The 22,734-nt window shown below is 30.4% G+C and overlaps 1 protein-coding gene across 1 annotated transcript; it reads right to left on the minus strand.

Annotated features, from left to right (window-relative positions):
• Positions 1-9,292: 9,292 nt before the first annotated feature.
• Positions 9,293-22,481, minus strand: slc25a47a (solute carrier family 25 member 47a). The gene is made up of 6 exons (XM_073816415.1): positions 22,134-22,481; positions 19,948-19,991; positions 16,199-16,270; positions 15,929-16,105; positions 12,947-13,202; positions 9,293-9,660 (listed from the first exon to the last, which is right to left on the minus strand). Exons 1-6 carry the CDS (start codon positions 22,183-22,185, stop codon positions 9,365-9,367), a joined length of 897 nt encoding a protein of 298 aa, XP_073672516.1. The 5' UTR covers positions 22,186-22,481; the 3' UTR covers positions 9,293-9,364.
• Between the last annotated feature and the right edge of the window lie 253 nt (positions 22,482-22,734).

Consider the following 22,734-nt stretch of genomic DNA (forward strand, 5'->3'; position numbering starts at 1 on the left):
ATGATCCTTCAGAAATGCATTTTTTCTTCTTTTTTCACATTTTCAGGATGTTAAGATTTTTTAGATTTAATTATCCTGTTCAAAAGATTGGGGTCAGCAAAAAATTTTTAATGATGTTTTAAAAAAAAGTCTTTCGCAGTAAAAATTCTGAAATATTTTTAGAATTTAAAATAGCTGTTTTCTGTGTGAATATCTGTTCAAATGTAATTTATTTCTGTGATCAAAGCTGACTTTTCAGCATCATTACACCAGCCTTTAGTGTCACATGATCCTTCAGAAGTCATTCTAATATGCTTTTTTTCACATTCTCAAGCTGTTAAGATCTTCAGAATTTAATCTTAAATCACTGCTGTTCAAAAGTTTGGGGTTGGTCATTTTTTTAAAAGATTTTTTGGAAAAAAGCCTTTCACTGTAAAAATTCAGAAATATTTTTAGAATTTAAAATTGCTCTTTTTCATGTGAATACCTGTTAAATTAAAATGTATTTCTGTGATCAAAGCTGAATTTTCAGCATCATTACTCCTATTTTCAGTGTCACATGATCCTTCAGAAATCAGTCATATATGCTGATTTTTTAGACTTTAATCTTAAATCACTACTGTTCAAAAGTTTGGGGTTGGTAAGGTTTTTTTTTAATGATGTTTTAGAAAAAGTCTCTTCTGCTTTTCGAGGCTGCATTTGTTTGATCAAAAATACAGTAAAAAATGTCAAATATTTTTACAATTTAAAATAGCTGTTTTCTATGTGAATATCTGTTCAAATGTAATTTATTTCTGTGATCAAAGTTGACTTTTCAGCATCATTACTGCAGTCTTCAGTGTCACATGATCCTTCAGAAATGCATTTTTTCTTCTTTTTTCACATTTTCAGGATGTTAAGATTTTTTAGATTTAATTATCCTGTTCAAAAGATTGGGGTCAGCAAAAAATTTTTAATGATGTTTTAAAAAAAAGTCTTTCGCAGTAAAAATTCTGAAATATTTTTAGAATTTAAAATAGCTGTTTTCTGTGTGAATATCTGTTCAAATGTAATTTATTTCTGTGATCAAAGCTGACTTTTCAGCATCATTACACCAGCCTTTAGTGTCACATGATCCTTCAGAAGTCATTCTAATATGCTTTTTTTCACATTCTCAAGCTGTTAAGATCTTCAGAATTTAAACTTAAATCACTGCTGTTCAAAAGTTTGGGGTTGGTCATTTTTTTAAATGATTTTTTGGTAAAAAAAAGCCTTTCACTGTAAAAATTCAGAAATATTTTTTTAATTTAAAATAGCTCTTTTTCATGTGAATATCTGTTAAATTAAAATGTATTTCTGTGATCAAAGCTGAATTTTCAGCATCATTACTGCAGTCTTCAGTGTCACATGATCCTTTAGAAATCATTCTAATATGCTGATTTGCTGCTCAACAAACATTGTTGAAAACATATTTTTGTGGAAATAGTGACATATTTTAGTTTTTTTTTTTTTGTTTTTTAGACTTTTTAGACTTTTTTTTTTTTTAGTCAGCAAAAAAAAAATATGTTTGGGAAAAAAGTCTTTCACAGTAAAAATTGTGAAATATTTTTACAATTTAAATTTTTTAATTTGAATTTTCAGCATCATTACTGCAGTCTACAGTGTTACATGATCCTTCAGAAATCATTTTAATATGCGTTTTTTTTTTTTCTTTTTTTTTTCACATTCTCAAAATTTTATTATACTGTTCAAAAGTTTGGGGTTGGTAAGATCTTTTTTTTAATGATGTTTTAGAAAAAGTCTCTTCTGCTTTTCGAGGCTGCATTTGTTTGATCAAAAATACAGTAAAAATGTAAAATATTGAAAAAAAAAATTAAAATAGCTGTTTTCTTTGTGAATATCTGTTTAAATGTAATCTATTTCTGTGATCAAAGCTGAATTTTCAGCATCATTACTGCAGTCTTCAGTGTCACATACTCCTTCAGAAATTATTCTAATATGCGTTTTTTTCTTCTTCTTTTTTCACATTCTCAAGATTTATTTACAGTAGTCAACATTCGAAGTGGATCAAAAAAGTTAATCAAAAGTTGTTCTAAGATAAGAATGGGTATTCTTTTTGGTTTTAGGACAAATTTGATGAAAGGTTTTGATCCACTTCGAATGTTGACTACTATATACTTTTCAAAAGTTTGGGGTCAGCAAAAATTTGTAATCATGTTTTGAAAAAAAGTCTTTCACATTAAAAATTTTGAAATATTTTTACAATTTAAAATAGCTCTTATTTATGCAAATATCTGTTAAAATGTAATATATTTCTATGATCAAAGCCGAATTTTCAGCATCATTACTCATGTCAGAAATCATGTTTTTGTGGAAACCGTGATACATTTTATTTTTCAGGAGTTCAAAAGAACAGCATTTATTTGAAATGGAAATCTTTTCTCGCATTATAAATGTCTTAACTGCCACTTTTGATCAATTTAGCGCGTCCTTGATGAACAAAAGGCCTGAATAGTGCATTCCCAGTGTAGATGTGCCATTATTCATCATCGCTTTCAAATCAGGAGCAGGAATGGAGTGCGAAACGTGAATGTGTTTTGTGTTTTGTGTTGTGGGTTGCGAAGTGCCGTCAAGTTTTGCCAAGTTCAAACCTCAGCAGTGAATTTTAATTACACCGTTTGCAGTCATTTTAATCCACTCTTAAACAGCCTCTTATTTACAGCGCTATTAAAGCTATTATTAGTCTTAATGCAGGACTGCAGAACAATGCTTTCGACTGACCAGCGGTTCAGGGGGGCGTAAAGCCATTGCACCGGGATATTTTTATGGATTCAGAAATGAATGCATGAAATAAACTCGGGCAAATTAGGCGTCTCTGTTTCCAGAGCGTAAGCTAACCAGGTTCTTTAGATGTTTGCGTAATTGGCCAGCGTTTGGTTGCGTAAGGAGACGGAGCCTGAAAGACACGCCGGCTTTAATTAGCAGAAGAAAAAGAACAAAGGAAACATTGAGGTGTTATTGTTGAGACTCTGAGACTCGAGCTGCTAATTCCTAGAACTGGTTGTTCCTCCACGTCTAGATCCCGGGAAAAACTACATATACATGCGTTTAATGTTTGACGGCTGTTTTTGTGCGGCAGGAATATGATCAGGCTCTTTGTGCATGTGGAAGTGATCGAGCGCAGTTGATTGTGATGATGCAGCGCTTCTGAATGCATGATGCACAAACCCGCTTCAATTAAACAGGCTCCCCATGGAAATACTTGAAGCGGCGTATCCAAATTGATTCTTTTGGCTTCATACCATGGCTTTTTGACACATTCTTTTGTGCATTTTGCTTGTAGCAGTTTAACATTCTTGCAATATCTCTTCTTACTTCAATTGATTATGCAAATGACAAACAAAAGCGCTTGACAGTAAAATATATAAAATTAGGCATTTATAAAAAGCTATTTAATATATACCCCCAAAACTACTAAAATTGATAAAAACATATCAACTAAACATATAATTATTTTAATTACGGCATAAAATTACAAATAAAATAGTATATATACGTTTTTTTTTTCAATAAAATAAAATAAAATAAAGAATAAAAAAAAAAAAATTAAACCAATTTTTTATTTAAATGTAAATTATTATGTAATATATATTGATAGCCTATATACCCCCAAAACTACTAAAAAGTTAAAAAAAAATAATTTAATAATCTAGTTTGTTTGAATATATAAATAATTTTTTAACATTTCAGTAAAATAAAAAACAAAATAAAATGTTTTATTATTATTTAAATGTAAATTATTTCATCTAATCTATATAATATAAATTAATATATACCCCCAAAAAGTACTAAAAATGATAAAAACTAATTTAGTTAATCTAATTTAATTATGCCGCAAAATCACAAATTATATATATATATATATATATATATATATATATTAGATTAAAAAAATAAACTTTTTGAATTATTTAAATGTAAATTATTTAATCTAATCTATAAAATATAAATGAATATATACCCCCAAAACTATTAACATTTATAAAAACTAATTTAATTAATCTAATTTAGTTACAGTGCAAAATTATATTAACATACATATATACCTTTTTATTTATTTATTAAATATAAATAAAATAAAGAATAAAATAAAAAATCCAAACAATTTTTTAATGTAAATTATAATACAATCTAAATGAATATATAGTACAAAAAATTATAAAAATAATTTTTATTAATCTCATTTAATTATGCCACAAAAATGACAAATAAAATGTTTTATAAAAATGTTTATATATATATATATATATATATATATATATATATATATATATATATATAACATTTCAATAAAATAAAGAAATGTAACAATTTTTTTTTCAATTATTTTGATGTAAATTATTATTTAACATAAATTAATATAATGTTCTAAATTTAAAAACTATATAGACATTTTTTCAAAACAACAAAAAAACAAATGAGCTATTTTATAATGTATTTTACAAATAATTCTCAAACTGCATGCAGAACGCTCAAATTGCCTTCTTTTTTGTGTTTGGGATTTATGGGGTAGGTTTTTGAACGGTTTAGCTCTGGAGATTTAGATTTTGTGTCTGATTCCTGCCCTCAGCTCCACAAAAGCTACTTTCATAAGCACTTATTAGTATTTGAGTGAGTCCAGCGCTAAAGTATGTCCGTTTCACACAAACACCAGTAAAGTACATCAAAACTTTTCATGTGACAACTTAAATAGTATAATCAAGATGGACAGATGTGTTTCCTGCTGCTGCCACTAGATGGAGCCATTAACCAGCAGATGACAGCCAGATAGATTAAACACATAAACTGTTTAAGAAAAACCTAGTAAATGAGATAAGATGGAAAGAACAGCATTTATTGCCTTTTTATAAATTATTAGTGTTTTTTGTGATGTAATTTGATACCAATTTTATGATATTTTTATTCATTACTATTATTATTAGGGATGCACGATATTGAATCTGATATGCTGATATTTTTCAACTCATTTTGAGTTGCCAATGATAGCCCATGACCGAATATACCGATAGTTTTCTTTTTGTTTGGAAACAATACCAAGCGTTGAAAATTATAAGCAAATTAATTTAATTTTGGTTCGTTTTTAACAAGAACTTATTTGTTAGAATTAAATAAACAATAATGACAGTACATTGAAGCTTTGAAAATAACTATATATCAATCGCTGCATTTTTTCTCTTAGATAAATGCAGTGGTAACTTTAACATTTTATTTTAAGATTTGTATTTGGTCTAAAGCCAAAGAGTTTTATTAAAAGAGTACATTTTTTTTTAAATCTTTTAGAGCTCATAATTTGTTTTACAATTTTTTACATATTACATATAAATAAATAAATAAATCAGAATATATAAAATATATAGCTTATATTTATTATATTTATATTTATAAATATAAATATTTATAATAAATATATTTATATTTATATTAATATTAATATTAATAATTAATAATATATTAATATATTAATATTAATATTAATAATTAATAATATATTAATATATTAATATTAATAATATATATTTATATTTATTATATTTATAGGTCGACCTTTAAATCAAAACATACATGATTTAAAATCATTTTATAATGATTATTTATTATTTTATAATAATTTTATTTGTAAATATTATTAAGCATTTTATATTTTTTATTTAAATAATATAGTTATTATTCGGTTTCATTGCAGTTCTTACAATATTTTATTACATCAAGATAAATTAAATAAAAATATATTTTTATATATGCATTTAATTTAATTTTAGTTATTTCAAGTAACAAAACTTGCTTTCAGATTTTAATTTTACTACAATATCCCTGATGTAAATTTGTCTTTGTTGTTATGGAATTTCAGTATTTTTAATTTAAATATAAATAGTTAAGTTAGATTTTTCTTTTTAATAAAAAGAAAGGCCTGAAAGAAAAACACACTGTGTAAATAATGTAAACCTTTATTGCATATTTCCTTTGACTGCTATACAGTACATGCATGATATTTCAATTTAAGGTAAAACAGAGCAGGAATGTCAAATAAGAACAATATACTCTGGTTTTGAAGCAGTTTTACCTCAGTAACTATTTAGTTTCTTTCCACATGATTACAGATGAATGACTGAAAACTGCCTGAAACTCCTAAAGATGAAAGCTCAGTGTTTCCTCCCTGAAACAATATCAATAATCAATCCATCACATACAGCTGTCAAACAGTAACAATATTCATCCATAATCGTTCATTATATGAAGCAAGGCACATTCAATATCATCATGACCCATCAGAGAGGTAAGTGCAAAATAAATGCTCACCATTTTGATGTTTTGTAATATTTTCAGACAACATCTGAACCAATACGTACACATTTCATTTTCATGACATGACATGTTTAAGCCAGCAACATTCAATGGACGTTTTGCATAGAGCAAATGTTTTATAATGCATGAAGATCTAGAATTTCATATTGTGCGCATTAAACAGCATTTTTTTTTTCAATTGCAAATTCAATTGCAAATTTATTTATAGAGAGAAAAAGAGAAAGACAAAAATATAGATGCCGTGACAGTGATTGCCAAGTGAAATTGCTATGCAATGTAAATAATGATTTTTCAATGTTGTAAATAAACTGTAAAATACTATTTCAGTCTTTCTGCTTAAACATTTTAGTGTTGTTTTACTTTTTTTTTTTAAGTGATTGCACTGACAAAGAGTGATTTCTGATATTTTAAACATTCTCATGATGTTTTAACAGGGTGCTTAAAGTACTTGAATTTGACTTTGAAAATTAAGACCTGGAAAATATTAATATTCCCAAAGAGGTACTTGAAAAGTGCTTGAATTATTAAAAGACAAAGTGTTTAATTTTGTCAATAAGCACATATCTTTTCAGGCAAAATTCACACAATTCAAAAAAACTAAATATCTTTTTGTTCATTTCAGTTAATGTCACAAAACAATCGAGCTAAGCAAGTTGTAGTACTGATAGTGTCGTGTAAACATGGCTGAAGAGACGAAAAAAAGAGCCATTCATTTTCGATTCTCAACATCGCTTGTAATGATTTTAAAAAGCACGTAGTAATGGTTGAAACGGAGCTTTTCGAAACTCTGAATCAATTCGCAAAATGATTCACTCTTTTGAAGCACTTCAATCGGATCGCGGATCGCGAATCATTTGATTCAGATCAAGACTTCAAGTTGCGTATCATTTATCATTTGATTGATTCACTCTTTTGAAGCACTTCAGTTGTATCGCAAATCATTTGATTTAGATCGGTTCGTGAATCATTTCGTGAATCGAATGATTCAAATCAAATGATTCGCATAACTTGATTCAGTCCCGATTTGAATCAAATGATTGGCGATAAGTGAAGTTTCGATCAAATGAGTCCTGATCTTAAATGATATGGTTCTTCAGAGCGTGGATAACGAAACATTTGATTTAAATCGCGAATCCTTTTACTTTAGATCAGGATTTTGGAGTGATTTCGCGAATCTTTGTTTAGATTAGAAAATACTAAACTATTATTAGGGCAGTGCAGTAAAAACAAAACCAAGAAAAAAGTATAGCCTACACATATTAAAAAAAAAACAATTATTAGGATATTTTTATTTATCTATTTCTCTCTTTTTTTAGAATTTGAAATAAAAGACATTGTTTAATAAGTGAGATCTCTGAGTGAAGTCCCTGAAAATCTAAAAAGTGGTCCTGGAAAGTCCCGGAATTTTTTTTAATAATAATTTGATAAATTTCAGTGAAATAATGTGTAATTTGTTACTATTTCTTGACGATAATTTTTTTTATAGGTAATTATTGCAATAAACATTTTTAAACATTAATCATTAAATTATAATATTTAAAACATTTGTAATCATCAGAGTAAGCCTGTGTAACACATTTTGAATTATTTTGTATGAAATATGCTATAAAAGTAAACCAGTGTTATTTCAGGGATAATGTTAACTTTTGTCTTTCCAGAATTTCAGTGTTACTTTTACTCTTTTGTTTCAGTGTGGTTGTCTAATTAATACTTTATTATAATTAAAAAAAAGGAGTATATTTAATTTTATTTATTTATTTTGCATTGTGAGATTATTTTATGCCAATTAAGCACATTTTCATGCAATTCTCATTATCATTTTCTTTAAAATGAAATGTAATTTTTTTTTTCTTTTTATAGAACCACACTGGGGCAAAAAACGAAAAAAGTAAGTAACAGAATTAATGTGGAAATTTTAAAGCAGAAAGACTTAAATATTTTTGGTCAATTGAATTATTCTCTATTAATGCTGATAAATGTATCATTATTCTAATAAATTAAAGGCAGTACAAAATAATGGTGCAAAATATAATATTTTTCTTTTACTTTTGGGGTAAAATATGGCATTCTTTAAGATAAAGGTGCTTTAAAAGGTTCTTCACAGCGATGCCATAGAAGAACCATTTTTAGTTTCACAAACCATTCAGTCAAAGGAGCATCTTTTTTTTACCTTTTTATAATCTGAAGAACCTTCTTTCGCCACAAAGAACCTTTTGTGAAACAGAAAGGTTCTTCAGGTGTTAAAAGTTCTTTATGGAACCATTTAACCCTCCTGTTACCCTAAAATCCGCTAACACCTTTTATCCACTGGGGTCAATTTGACCCCAAATTTAAAACCACTAGAATATGATATTTTTTTGCTAAAAGGTTAGTGTCAGGTAATTGATGTCTTTGTTGACTACTTAACAACACTCTGAAACACCCCCCAACTTTCACTGTCAAACACCTGTGACAAAATCTCACTGACAGAAAACCTTTGCGTAGAGGCCATTTTCGATTGAGAGAGCAATTCAATTGAGAGTGGTTCTCGCAATACTACAGGTATGGTTGTGTTAGTTTTTTTTTTTAATTTTTATTATACTTAACATATAAAATTATAGTGCATATTATAAAATCATAGCATGTTATAGTGACCTCAATATCACCCAAAACAAATGTGTGAACCTGGTCAAATTGACCCCAAAGAACACCGATGTAACAAAATGTGTACAGGGCATTGAACAAATAATATCATGTTACTTTTATGTTTACCAAGTTTTCCCCATTAAATTAGGAAAAGTCATTCAATCTGAAGCAAAAAAAAAAAAGTCAATTATATATGTACATACGTTAAACATTGAATGGGGTCAAATTGACCCCAAGGATAACAGGAGGGTTAAACAAAAGGGGTTCATCTATGGCATCATGACGTTTTCTTGAGAGTTTTCATGAGAAATATATTAATCAGCCAAAAAGAATGCACATTTCCAATACAAAAGCACAATCATCTGTATCACATACATTAATGCTCTCTTAGATGTTTTCTTCAGTGCAGGGTTTCTCATCACAAGAGCTGATCCACAGACACTGACCTGAGAACCCGGACGGACACCTCGTACACGGCAAAAACCACCATGTTGACGGGAAACGCCCGCAGGCAGTTTATTCCCAGGGTTTTGAAGAAAATCCCAGGCCCTTCGTTCCGTACGGTCTCAGTCACGCAGTGAACGAGTCCTCGGTATCTCCTCTCTCCTCGTACGCCGTCCATCTGCAGACGGGCTTTGATCACATCCATGGGCGTCCCGACAGACCAGCCGGCCATTCCTGCAACTCCACCGGCCAACAGCACCGCCGGCCATTCTGATGACAAAAACACACGTTTAACTCTATAAAGCCTCGAAATGATCAGCACAATCTCCTCCATGTCTTCCAGCCCTGGCTCGAGCCCTGCCCTTGCACTGCAAAAAATGCTTTTCTTACTTAGATTTTTTGTCTTGTTTCCAGCCAAAATATCAAAAAATTCTTGAAGCAGGAAGGATTTTCTAGACAAGTAAAAATTGTCTTGTTTTTAGTTAAAACAAGCAAAATAATCTGCCAGTGGGGTAAGAAAAATAATCTTATTTCAAGCAGACAGCTAGATTATTTTTCTTACCCCATTGGCAGATTATTTTGCATGTTTTAAGCAAAAACACACCTAATTTTTACTTGTTTTTACTAAAAACAAGACAATAATTTTTACTTGTCTCAAAAATCCTTTGTGATTCAAGAATTTTTAGATATTTTGGCTAGAAACAAGACAAAAAATCTAAATAAGAAAAGCATTTTTTGCAGTATGTCCATCAACTTATCAGTCAGTTCAGTTTTGGATTTTAATTGCAAAGTAATTAGATTTCGTTTTGGATTCTTTATTAAGTTAGTTTAGAAATATGTGACCCTGAACCACAAAACCAGCACTGCAAAAAATGCTTTTCTTATTTAGATTTTTTTGTCTTGTTTCCAGCCAAAATATCTAAAAATTCTTAAATCAAGAAGGATTTTCTAGATGAGTAAAAATTACTGTCTTGTTTTCAGAAAAAAAAAAGTCAAAATTAAGTGCATTTTTGCTTGAAGCAAGCAAAATTATCTGCCAATGGGGTAAGAAAAATAATCTAGTTGTCTGCTTGAAATAAGATTATTTTTCTTACCCCATTGGCAGATTATTTTGCTTGTTTTAAGCAAAAACTCACTTAATTTTGACTGGTTTTAACTAAAAACAAGACAATAATTTTTACTTGTCTAGAAAATCCTTCCTGCTTCAAGAATTTTTTTATATTTTGGCTGGAAACAAGACAAAAAATCTAAGTAAGAAAAGCATTTTTTGCAGTGAGTCTTATCTTAAGTAGCACGGGTATATTTGTAGCAATAGCCAAAAATACATTGTATGGGTCAAAATGATCGATTTTTCTTTTATGCCAAAAATCATTAGCATATTAAGTAAACATCATGTTCCATGAAGATATTTTGTAAATTTTCTACCTTGACTTTTGATTTGTAATATGCATTGATAAGAACTTAATTTGGACAACTTTTAAGGCAATTTTTTAAATATTTCGATTATTTTTTGCACCCTCAGATTCCAGGTTTTCAAATAGTTGTATCTCAGCCAAATATTGTCCTATTTTAACAAACATTGTGTCAATGGAAAGCGTATTTACTCAGCTTTCAGATGACGTAAGAATCTCAATTTCGACAAATTTACACTTATGACTGGTTTTGTGGTCCAGGGTCACATATGTTTGGAACATTTTATGTTCGTTAAATTCAAGCTTTTGTTTTTTTAAAGTAAGAACCAAGCGGCCAGCGGCAATGAGATGAGCGTGTTTGATAAATTTAGCCTTCTCAAATCAACACCACTTGCCTAAAATAAAATCTATAGACATAAAACAGTCATTTGAGTGGAGAGTGGAAGCTAAAGCATGCTTTGCAGGATATGGAAGCGCATTTTCTTAATAACAGTGAAAACCTAAGAATATGCCATCATTTACAAGAGTAATACATCATTCGGAACTGCAAAAGGTCTACTTTTATTTGTGTGCACTCACAATATCAACAAAACCTTGTGTTTTTGTAAAATAGCTAAAGACATGCGCTTTCTGCCGTCTCTGTGTTGAGGAGGAGCGCTTCACGAAAATGATCTGAAACTCAGGGAATATTTTCCTCATAGACATGATAAATATATGTATAGAATGCTTTAAATTACAACGTTAAAACGAAAGAATTTGTGTAATAAAACCATGCTATATTGCATAAAGTTAATGTGAAAATTCGGCATACTTTGCCCCTCCCCCCAAAAAAGTCTGCGGCATTCAACCTGTCTTCACAGTTGGAACAAAACTGATAATTTGACGCAATATCAGTAAAATCCAATAGCATGTAGTGCGGTATCACCTCTGTGCCGCTTCGCTAAACCTAAGCACCTACCCTGCGCCCCAATGTTCAAACTACCCGCCCTAAATAGTATATGACAGACAATACAATAAGTGTGTCCCAAAGCTGAGTATGCTACTATTTCAGGTCAATTTTTGAAGTGTGGATCCGTGCACACTCTAATGGCTAATATTGCCCAAAATCCATTGCGCTTTGGCAAAGGATTCGGTCCAGAACTACAAACATGATTAAAAAGCGTTAAAATACTATGACGAATGTGTGCGACCGGTGGTTAGGCAGAGATGTTTAGAAAAGGGGATTTAAGTTACTAATAATCCACATTTAACCTGGTAAAACAAGTATTTATTTAATGTTATCTGTGTTTTATTTCATCTGCAACTCATTGTGAACTTTTATAAAAAATCGTCTGGTTGTTAACTTTTAAATGCATCAAAATAAAAGCAGAGTTTTCGGCATGAAAGACCTACGAATGGCAGAAAAACTAAAAAATACACCATTTTTGCTCATAAAGGTAAGAGTAATACATCATTCGGAACTGCAAATGGTCTACTTTTATTTGTGTGCACTCACAATATCAACAAAACGTTGAGCTTTTGTAAAATAGCTAAAGATGCGCTTTCTGCCGTCTCTGTGTTGAGGAGGAGGGCTTCACGAAAATGATCTGAAACTCAGGGAATATTTACCTCACAGACATGAGAAATATATCTATAGAATGCTTAAAATTACTACTGAAAAATAAAAGAATTTGTGTAATAAAATCATGTTATATTGCGTAAAGTTAAGTTAAAACAATGTTGGCAAAGTTATAGGTTTGTTGGCTTTTCTGAGGTAGGCTAAATGTTAATTATTATGACTTTTTAACTCTGATTTCATGAGGCATCGTATTTATTACTTTTTTAACATGCATTCAAATATTAATGCTTATTTCATGCTGCAAATATTAAAAAGAAAAAGATGATTGATTCACATGCCGCTCGATCTGAGGCGAATATAGTTATCTACAAATTAAAGACCGTAAAAATCACATTGTTTGTATTTTATCATAAAATTGACAGAATTTATAGGCTGAGACTTGTGTGCTGCAAATAATGAATGGACTTGAAAACATTAAATATTATTTCAAAGCAAAACAGCTTGTGAATACTCACTTAACGTTATATACTTAAGAACAAGCTAACCGAATAAACAACAAAACTGAAATATTTGGGGTTTGATTTACCTGGCTCTTTCTGTCCTGCCGGTGTGAGTTGTGAACAAAGCGTGCTGTAGGTCAGGAAGTACGTGGCGAATGACGGCCCGTCCCTGAAGGCCAAAGGAAGAGCTCCTCTGTAAAGGCCTGAAACTCCCTCATCTCTGGCGATGCTCAGGAGGCAGTGGATCGGTCCGCTGTATTTGGGTTTGAGTCCACTCCTCTTGCTCTCGGTCTGACACTGGAGACGAACCTTCACGATGTCGCCAGGTGACATTACAGAAATCTAAGAATGCACAATATGTGACAATGAATGTTTTGATCACTTTATTTGCATCTTGATTCAAAATCAGGCTTGTGTTTCTTATATATATGCAGTGTTGGGGGTAATGCATTACAAGTAACGCAAGTTATGTGATAATATTACTTTTTCCAAGTAACTAGTAAAGTACTTTTTAATTGACAAGAAAATATCTGAGTTACTTTTTCAAATAAGTAACGCCAGTTACTTTTTACCCTCATTTATTGATTAAAAGCTCTCCTGTCCCCATGTTGAGAGAAATCGTGAGTAAGATGTTACTTTAGTTCTAGAATAAATGAACATGCATTAATTCATCTCACTCACTAAAAAACAGATACAGCGTTCTTCAAAATGAATAAAAACACTGAAATTCAGCGCAAACCTGTAATAATTAAATATGTTAAATAATACGAATATCCTTTATGTATTTAATCCCATTTTATGAACCGACGTCTTTGCTGCCGATCCAATTCATCCAAACTAATAAGCGAAAATGACTCAAGATAATCTAACATTTGTTTTCCTTTTTTTATTGCTGAAGATAGTGTTGTCAAAAGTCCCGGTACTTCGGTACCAAGTCGGTACTAAAAAAATTAAAACGTTACGGTACCAGGTTTTCTGAAGTACCGGTGGTACCGACTATCCGGTCAACCCGGTTCTTGATACGTTATACAAAAGGTGCGCTCTCACGCACTGCACAGTTGCGCTCTATTCAGCGGTGCTGCTGATGCCGCGGCTCTGACTCCACTTGTTGACAAAGAAGAGCCAGGCTTGCTCCAAATATTTTGGATTTGCGGCTGAACAAGGCGAACATCATAGATCATCAAAAAACTATTTGCAAAAGATGTCGTCTAGGTTCTCTCGAAAGGAGGAAACACATCAAACTTAAAACACCTCAAAGATCGACTCCGGGATCAAATGAAAGAGTTCAAGTAAGGTAAGTTTCATTTTAATTTCATATTTAGAGCATTATTGCATATTTTAATTTGAATGTCAGACTGAAATAAACATCACCGTTTGTGTAGTGAATCGTTAGCATAAGCGCGGCTAACGCTAATATGCTGGGCCTTAGAATGAATTTGAAACAACGCTCCTATAACTTTTGTTAGAGTAAAAAAAATAAGGACATGATGTATTTACTATTTTTTTACACAAATGACATGTGTATCCAAAATATATGTGTTAGAGAATGTACAAATGTGTCGTTAACAATGTTTATGTCCTTAATATGAGTCTGTCAGAAAACGTTCTAGGTTTATTCTTGACTGGATAAATATGAATGCAGTTTGGATTGAATAAAAGTACAATCAAATAAAACACGTTTTATCCCCTGTTTAGTTTGGTAATACTTTAAAATAAGATCAAATTCATGCATCATCTAACATAAACTTAAAGTAAGTGAAACATATTTTTACAACATTAATTAATGTTTGTGAATGTTATTTAATACAAAAAGACATGATCATGTTTGTTCATGTTTAACAGATTAATATGATTTTATGCATTAGTAAATGTTGAAATTAGCCTAACCTCACTAAGAATAATTGCCATGTAATGTTAACTACTGTTTATTGTTAGGCAATGTTATCTAACAAATGAAAATTGTAAAGTGTTTTTAATGCTGCAGTTTTCATCTGTGATAGACACTTGTCTTAATATATGTAATCATATCTTAATTTATTATAACAGCTGAGGTTAGTTTTTTTTACTGAAAATTCATATTTTGCTGGTGTCAGTGATCTAATGTTGCATCTGGTCAGACTTAAGTATATTGTATTTCTTTTTACAGTTGCAGATTAAGGAAGATCATGAAAGACCCCAGCGAACTCTAAAACAGACAACAGTACAGATGTTTTTCAGCAACAGCAGCAGAAATATGACAAAAAGTTTTGGGTGAAGCTTGTTTACATTTTTTATGCCTGTAATTTATTTAGATGTTATTTCATTACTAAAATGTTTACAAATACTTTTTTAACCTGTGAAAAAACTTTTAACAAAATTTTACATTAGTATAAAGAATGGCACTGTTTTTTGTACATTTTATTTTCTTTATTAATAAAAAATAGTGTTTTGCTCAATTAATATGTTATTGTGTTTTGCTTTGGTACCGAAATTGGTACCGAGAACCGTGGATTTTCAATGGTATTGGTACCGAATACTGAAATTTTGGTACCGTGACAACACTAGCTGAAGAGTTGATTTTTTCTTCTGCGGTCTACTGTACAGACCTCAATTTACTTTTCTCTAAGCCTGAGGCTTTTGCTGTGAAAAGGCTTTTACATTTGACAAAAATAGAAGTTTTTATAATAAAAACAAACAAGCCCTGGCCAGATTTTAAAAGTAACGCTAAAAGTAACGTAACGCATTACTTTCCATAAAAAGTAACTAAGTAACGTAATTAGTTAATTAGTAACTCAATATTGTAATGCATTACTTTTAAAAGTAACTTTCCCCAACACTGTATATATATTTAATATTATATTTGGAAACAAGTCTCTTCTGATTAGAAATACATGAAAAATTATTTTAAAAAAATAATCGGAGCGCAGATTGCAAATCATTTGATTCAGATCGGAAATTCTGAGGGGGTTCGTGAATCTTTGGATTCAAATCGGAACGTCCCAAAAGCTTCATTGTTTGTATTTTTAAAACGCGCCACCAGAGAAGCACTATTTAAATTTCAGTCTGTTTGTATTTGCCAAAACTCAGACCTGGGCCACTCCACCCGCCAGACCTGACAGGAACACATCGAGCTTGGTGTTGGGAGCGCCGATCCCACGGAACTGAGCCAAACACTGCAGACAGTTCCGGTAAGTGCCGAACACCACGGAGGACGTCATGGATATAGTGGTGACCGGCAAAGCCATTCCCTTAAAGAAGCCATGGGCCTGTAGCAAAATAAGAGCATGAGAACTCAGAGAGAAATATTCACTTCTCTATTATTGAAATATACACTTATGATGTAAATGTGCATTTCATACCCCTTCATTTTTGACTGTGGTTACGACGCAGTTCCAGATTCCCGTGAACTGTTTCTGGGTTTGGATTCTGACCTGCAGGGGTCAAATCAACACATTCAGGGTCAGGAGATGCTGTCACAGCAATGCATGTCTGAAGGTATGAGCTAAATATAATATGTGACCCTGGAGCACAAAACCTGCCTTAAGTAGCACGGGTTTATTTGTAGCAATAGCCAACGATACATTGTATGATTCAAAATGATTGATCTCTCTTTTATGCCAAAAATCCTTGATGAAGATTTTGTAAATCTCCTACTGTAAATATAGTAAAACTTAATTTTTGATTAGTAATATGCATTGCTAAGAACTTCATTTGGACAACTTTAAAGGTGATTTTCTCAATATTTAGATTTTTTTGCACCCTCAGATTGCAGATTTTCAAATAGATGTTTCTCAGCCAAATATTGTCCTAACAAACCACACATCAATAGAAAGCTTATTTATTCCGCTGTAATTTAATGCATTGATGTATCTCAATTTCAATGGAAACCTGAGGGTTCCAAAAAATTTAAATATTGAGAAAATCACCTTTAAAAAGTTGTCTAAATGAAGTTCTTAGCAATGAACTAATCAAAAATTAAGTTTTGATATATTTATGGTTGGAAATTTACAAAATATCTTCATGGAACATGATCTTTCCTTAATTTCCTAATGATTTTTGGCATAAAAGAAAAACCATTTTGACCCGTATGTATTTTTGGCTATTGCTACAAATATTCCCGTGATACTTAAGGCTGGTTTTGTGCTCCAGGGTCACAGTTGAATTTGTAGCAATAGCCAAAAATACACCGTATGGGTCAAAATGATTGATCTCTCTTTTATGCTAAAAATCTTTGATGAAGATTTTGTAAATCTCCTACTGTAAATATATCAAATCTTAATTTTTGATTATTAATATGCATTGCTAAGAACTTCATTTGGACAACTTTAAAGGTGATTTTCTCAATATTTAGATTTTTTTGCACCCTCAGATTGCAGATTTCCAAATAGTTGTTTCTCAGCCAAATATTGTCCTAACAAACCACACATCAATAGAAAGCTTATTTATTCCGCTGTAATTTAATGTATTGATGTATCTCAATTTAAAAAAAAATGCACCCTTATGGCCGAGAAACAACTATTTGAAAATCTGAAATCTGTGAGTGCAAAAATAAATAAATAAAAATATTGAGAAAATCACCTTTTAAGTTGTCCAAATGTAATTCTTAGCAATGCATAGTAGCCTACTAATCAAAAATTAAGTTTTAATACCTTTACAGTAGGAAAATTACAAAATATCTTCATGGAACTTGATCTTTACTTAATATCCCAATGATTTTTGACATAAAAGAAAAATTTATCATTTTGTAGCAATAGCCAAAAATACACTGTATAATCAAAATTATTGATTTCTCTTTTATGCCAAAAACCATTAGGACATCATGTTCCATGAAGACATTTTGTAAATTTCCTACCGTAAATATATCAAAACGTAATTTTTGATTAGTAATAGGGATGCACCAAATGTTCAGCAACCAAAATAATTTAAAATAAGCTCTTTTGGTGTCGAATAAGCCGAATAAGCGAATAAGCGAAAAGGCCAAAACAATGATGTGAGGTGATCAAATAGAGGCGTGCACTAATGCAGCAAACATGTGGTCAGTGTGGAAGCATTTAAAACTGTCTGAGAAAGACACAAAAATCATTCCAAGCAGAAGAGAAAGGTATATGATGACTGAAATCATCCATTAGTCAATCAACTCCAGAACGTTCTGTTGTCTAATACACCAGACACCAATTGTGTTTATTCTGACAGCAGCTCCTTAGCCAGGGTTCAAAGACCAAAGATGACAATCATTCACAAATCTGCTGCTGCCAGCAAAAAGTAGGACTGAGCTCTTCTTGCGGGTTTCAAAATAAAAGTCAGCATTCATAAATGTTAGTATTGTCATTTTACTGCTGTTCTGTAAAAAGTAAGACAAAAATAATGATAACAATCATTCCAAAAGCTCTATTAATACATTTATCATAACATTCTCCTTTGCTCAGCAAGGCTGCCTTTATTTGTACATTAAAAACACATGCCTGATCGAAGAAAGGGATCTTAAAATGGCCAAAGAATATTATTTTAACTTACTTAACTTATTAATTTTGGTAGGCTATAATGTCTACTAGAGTGTAAAAAATGTGAAGTAAATATTTTTAAATTGTTGTTTTGTAATTGTTTTTTTTTTTTCTTTGTAAAGCAAGACAAAACTGTACAAATCAAATATTGGCTATTTCATTTATGCAATGGTGAAAAAATTAGCAAAATACATGAGGGAAAAAACACATGGCTGATTCAAGAAGGGGGTCTTAAAAATGACTAAAGAATATTATTTTACTAACTTATTAATTTTAAGTTAAACTGTGCTTTGTTGGTAGGCTATAATGTCTACTAGAATGTTACAAATGTTAAATAAATATTTTTTAATTGTTGTTTTTTAATTGATTTTTTCTTTGAAAAGCAAGACAAAACTCTACAAATCAAATATTGGCTATTTCATTTAAGCAATGGTGAAAAAATTGGCAAAATACATGAGGGAAAAAACACATGCCTGATTCAAGAAGGGGGTCTTAAAAATGACTAAAGAATATTATTTTACTAACTTTGATTTATTTTGAAGTTAAATTGTACTTTGTTGGCAACCTACTAAAATTTAAAAAAATGTTCAGTGTTAAGTAAATATTTTTAAATTGTTATTTTGTAATTTATTTTTTTCTTTGAAAAGCAAGACAAAACTGTACAAATCAAATATTGGCTATTTCATTTATGCAATGGTGAAAAAATTAGCAAAATACATGGGGGGAAAAAACACATGCCTGATTCAAGAAGGGAGTCTTAAAAATGGCCAAAGAATATTATTTTACTAACTTATAAATTTTTAAGTTAAACTGTGCTTTGTTGGTAGGCTATAATGTCTACTAGAATGTTACAAATGTTAAATAAATATTTTTTAATTGTTGTTTTTTAATTGATTTTTTCTTTGAAAAGCAAGACAAAACTGTACAAAGCAAATATTGGCTATTTCATTTAAGCAATGGTGAAAAAATTGGCAAAATACATGAGGGAAAAAACACATGCCTGATTCAAGAAGGGGGTCTTAAAAATGACTAAAGAATATTATTTTACTAACTTTGATTCATTTTAAGTTAAACTGTGCTTTGTTGGCAGGCTATAATGTCTACTAAAATGTAAAAAATGTTCAGTGTTAAGTAAATATTTTTAAATTGTTATTTTGTAATTTATTTTTTTCTTTGAAAAGCAAGACAAAACTGTACAAATCAAACATTGGCTATTTCATTTATGCAATGGTGAAAAAATTGGCAAAATTTTTTCCCTCATTAAAATGAGGGAAAAACACGGAAAAACCGTGTTCGGTAATCGGCCAAGAATTTTCATTTCGGTGCATAACTAATTAGTAATATGCATTGCTAAGAACTTCATTTGGACAACTTTAAAGGCGATTTTCTAAATATTTAGATTTTTTGGCACCCTCAGATTCTAGATTTTCAAATAGTATCTCGGCTCAAATATTGTCCGTTCCTAACAAACCATACATCAACTGAAAGCTTATTTATTCAGATTTCAGATGATCTTTAATTTTCAATTTCAAAAAACTGACTAGTTTTGTGGTCTAGGGTCACATATAGCATGTATTAATATAAGTGACTGATTGAAATAAGTGTACTTTGACAGTATCCAGTGGATAGCCGACCGCCACACCGCACGCCCCTGGAACACAAAAACACTCGAGTACAACACGAAACATACAGGTACCAGCATCAATGTTGAAGTGTTAGTAACTGATATTAAAACATTGTCGAGTTCTGAATGTACGATACGTTTGGGAGGAGCTGCTAAAGAGAACATCTTTCACCAGTGTTTCCCAACCCTTTTCCTGAGGCACATCAACAATTTGCATTAGGGAACAGGTTTACAAGACTTTTCTGCGAACTCGATGATGTTCAGATGGATTGTTTATAAACTGTTGTTCACATGGGCATCAGATCAAAGGATTGTGCCTACGATACATTATAACTGATTTCTACATTTTTAGTTAAACTCATTTTTTGTCTTCTACATCTATTTTGATTGTCATATTAATCCTATTTTGTATACAATTAAAATTCACTTTTAGAAATGTTGTGCTTGATTCAACAAGGATTTGTGCCTGATGAAGAACATTAGTTTTTTTTTTTATTAAATTAAGAGACGAGATTAATAAATAAATCAGAATTAGTCATTGAAATAGAGATTAGTAATTAATAAATAATTACAATTTGCTTTCTTTAATCTTTACATTTCTTTGCTGTGTTATGTAATTTTATTATTCTGTTAATTTAATTTTCAATCATTCAACACAAGGATTTGTTTTTCTTTATTATTTATTTTTTATAAGTTTTATAATGAAACGTATTTTTATGTAGTCTTAATTCTATATTTATTTTCCAATTAAAATGCACTTTTTAAAAATGTTGTGCTACAATCAACACAAGGATTTGATATCATTGATTAGATTAAAATTTGTTTATTTTTATTTTTACTATTCTATATTCTTTTTTCCCTATTATTTATTTTCCTAATTAAAATTGACTTTTTTTTAAATTATGTGCTTCATTTAGGACTGTGCATGATTAATGATATATGATTAATTATTAAATTAAGTAATTTTCTTTTTTTTTTAATTAAATTATTCATAATTAGATTTTTTTTCTCTCATTCCCATTTTTTTTTATAAAACTGACTTTGTTCAACATAAATATTGTGCCTAATGAATAGCTAACATTACTACTGTTTTTATTAAGTAACCAGATTAATAATTAGATTAAAATTACTTTTTATGTTATAATTAAACTTATTTTTATGTAGTTTGTCTTAAGTCTATTTCTTTTTTTAAATGTTGTGCTACAATCAACACAAGGATTTGATATCATTAATTAGATTAAAATTAAATGAAACATTTCATTTTTCCTATTTCCTATTCTTTTTCTTTCCTATTATTTCTTTTCCAAATTAAAATAGACTTTTTTTATATTATGTACCGGTATTTCATTTAACACAAGGACTGTGCATGATGAGCTTTTAATTAAGTAATGATGTATTATTAATTAATTATTAAATTAAGTAACATTCATATTTTATTTATTTTTATTAAATTAAATGATTCATAATTAGATTTGAAAAAAAAATTCTCATTCCTAAATTTCTTTCAAAATTTACTTTGTTCAACATAAAAATTGTGCCTAATAAAGAGTTAACATTACAACTGTTTTTCTTAAGTTACCAGATTAATAATTAGATAAAAATTACTTTTTTATTTTATAATTAAACTTATTTTTATGTAGTTTGTCTTAATCCTATTATTTATTTTCCAGCTAACACTTTTTGCACTTTAAAATGCACTTTTATAAATGTTGTGCTACATTCAACACAAGGATTGTGCAATGAAAACCTCACATTATTGCTGTTTTTTCTAATTAAATTAAGAACTTTAAAACTTACTTTGCATTTCTTTATTTTTTTTTAATAAAACATTTTTCTTATTTATAGATTTATCTACTTCTATTAGTCCAATGGTTTTTTTTTCTGCAAATAAAACTGAGTTTTTTAAGTATTGTGTGTGTGTGCAGGGAATAGCCTATGCATACTGATAAAACATTGCCGATTCCTTGTGTGCACTAATTTTCTTATGCAAAACCAGTCAAGTACTCTGCCATACTGTGCTGTACTATACACATCCATTCCAATGCATAAACACAACACCATGCAGCAGAGACTAGTCTCAAAAACTAGATTTAGACACTTGAAACCCCTCTAGAAAAATATCAGAAAATCTTAACCAGACAAACAACAACAACAGACTTTGAACTGTACCTCCGATTGATCCTGCAAAGAAGTCGGCGAAATGCATCGTCCTTAGATACATTTAATATGATCGTTTCTGATAAATAATTGCATAATGCAACACTGTCGTGCTCCAGTGAAGGTTAGAAGTGTATTTGACCTGCGTTAGTCCTTTTGTAACAGTCCTTCATTTCTCACGTGGTTCCTTTGACAGCGGCACCAGTTTGTTCGGGCTTGCTCTTATATAAAAGCAATAATGAGCCATTTTCATTGCATGCATAATACGCGATGTGCATTTATTTGATCATCTCTTTGCATTTATAATTAATAAATAATGTTTTCCTATTCCACGAGTTTATGACAGGTGATTAGTTGCAATCTCTAGCGTAGCCTATGTGACGCATGATAAATAGCCTAAGCCTTTATTTATTTAGTTCAGAATAATGACAGACCAAGCGATTTTTTTTCACACACGCATTGCAGTATTTGGGTTTGAGCCCTAGACAGCATAAACATGCTGATGCAACGCGGAAGAGAAATTACGAGTGCGATGAATCTTTTTCTGAGCCGAGTCCTTTCGAAAGATTCAAAAGAGTCGATTCGCGAATCACTGGACGAAGCGCGATCTGGA

The sequence above is a fragment of the Garra rufa genome, chromosome 13, assembly GCF_049309525.1.
Source record: "Garra rufa chromosome 13, GarRuf1.0, whole genome shotgun sequence".
NCBI classification, from domain to species: Eukaryota; Metazoa; Chordata; class Actinopteri; order Cypriniformes; family Cyprinidae; genus Garra; species Garra rufa.

What these genes read in the sequence shown, in the direction of transcription:
- slc25a47a (XM_073816415.1), bottom strand. Translation starts at nt 22,185, where the DNA reads ATGTATCTAAGGACGATGCATTTCGCCGACTTCTTTGCAGGATCAATC. An exon ending in CTTTGCAGGATCAATCGGAG is followed by an intron (nt 19,992 to 22,133) that starts GTACAGTTCAAA and finishes TTTGTGTTCCAG; the next exon opens with GGGCGTGCGGTGTGGCGGTC. An exon ending in TGGCGGGTGGAGTGGCCCAG is followed by an intron (nt 13,203 to 15,928) that starts GTCTGAGTTTTG and finishes GTGCATTCTTAG; the next exon opens with ATTTCTGTAATGTCACCTGG.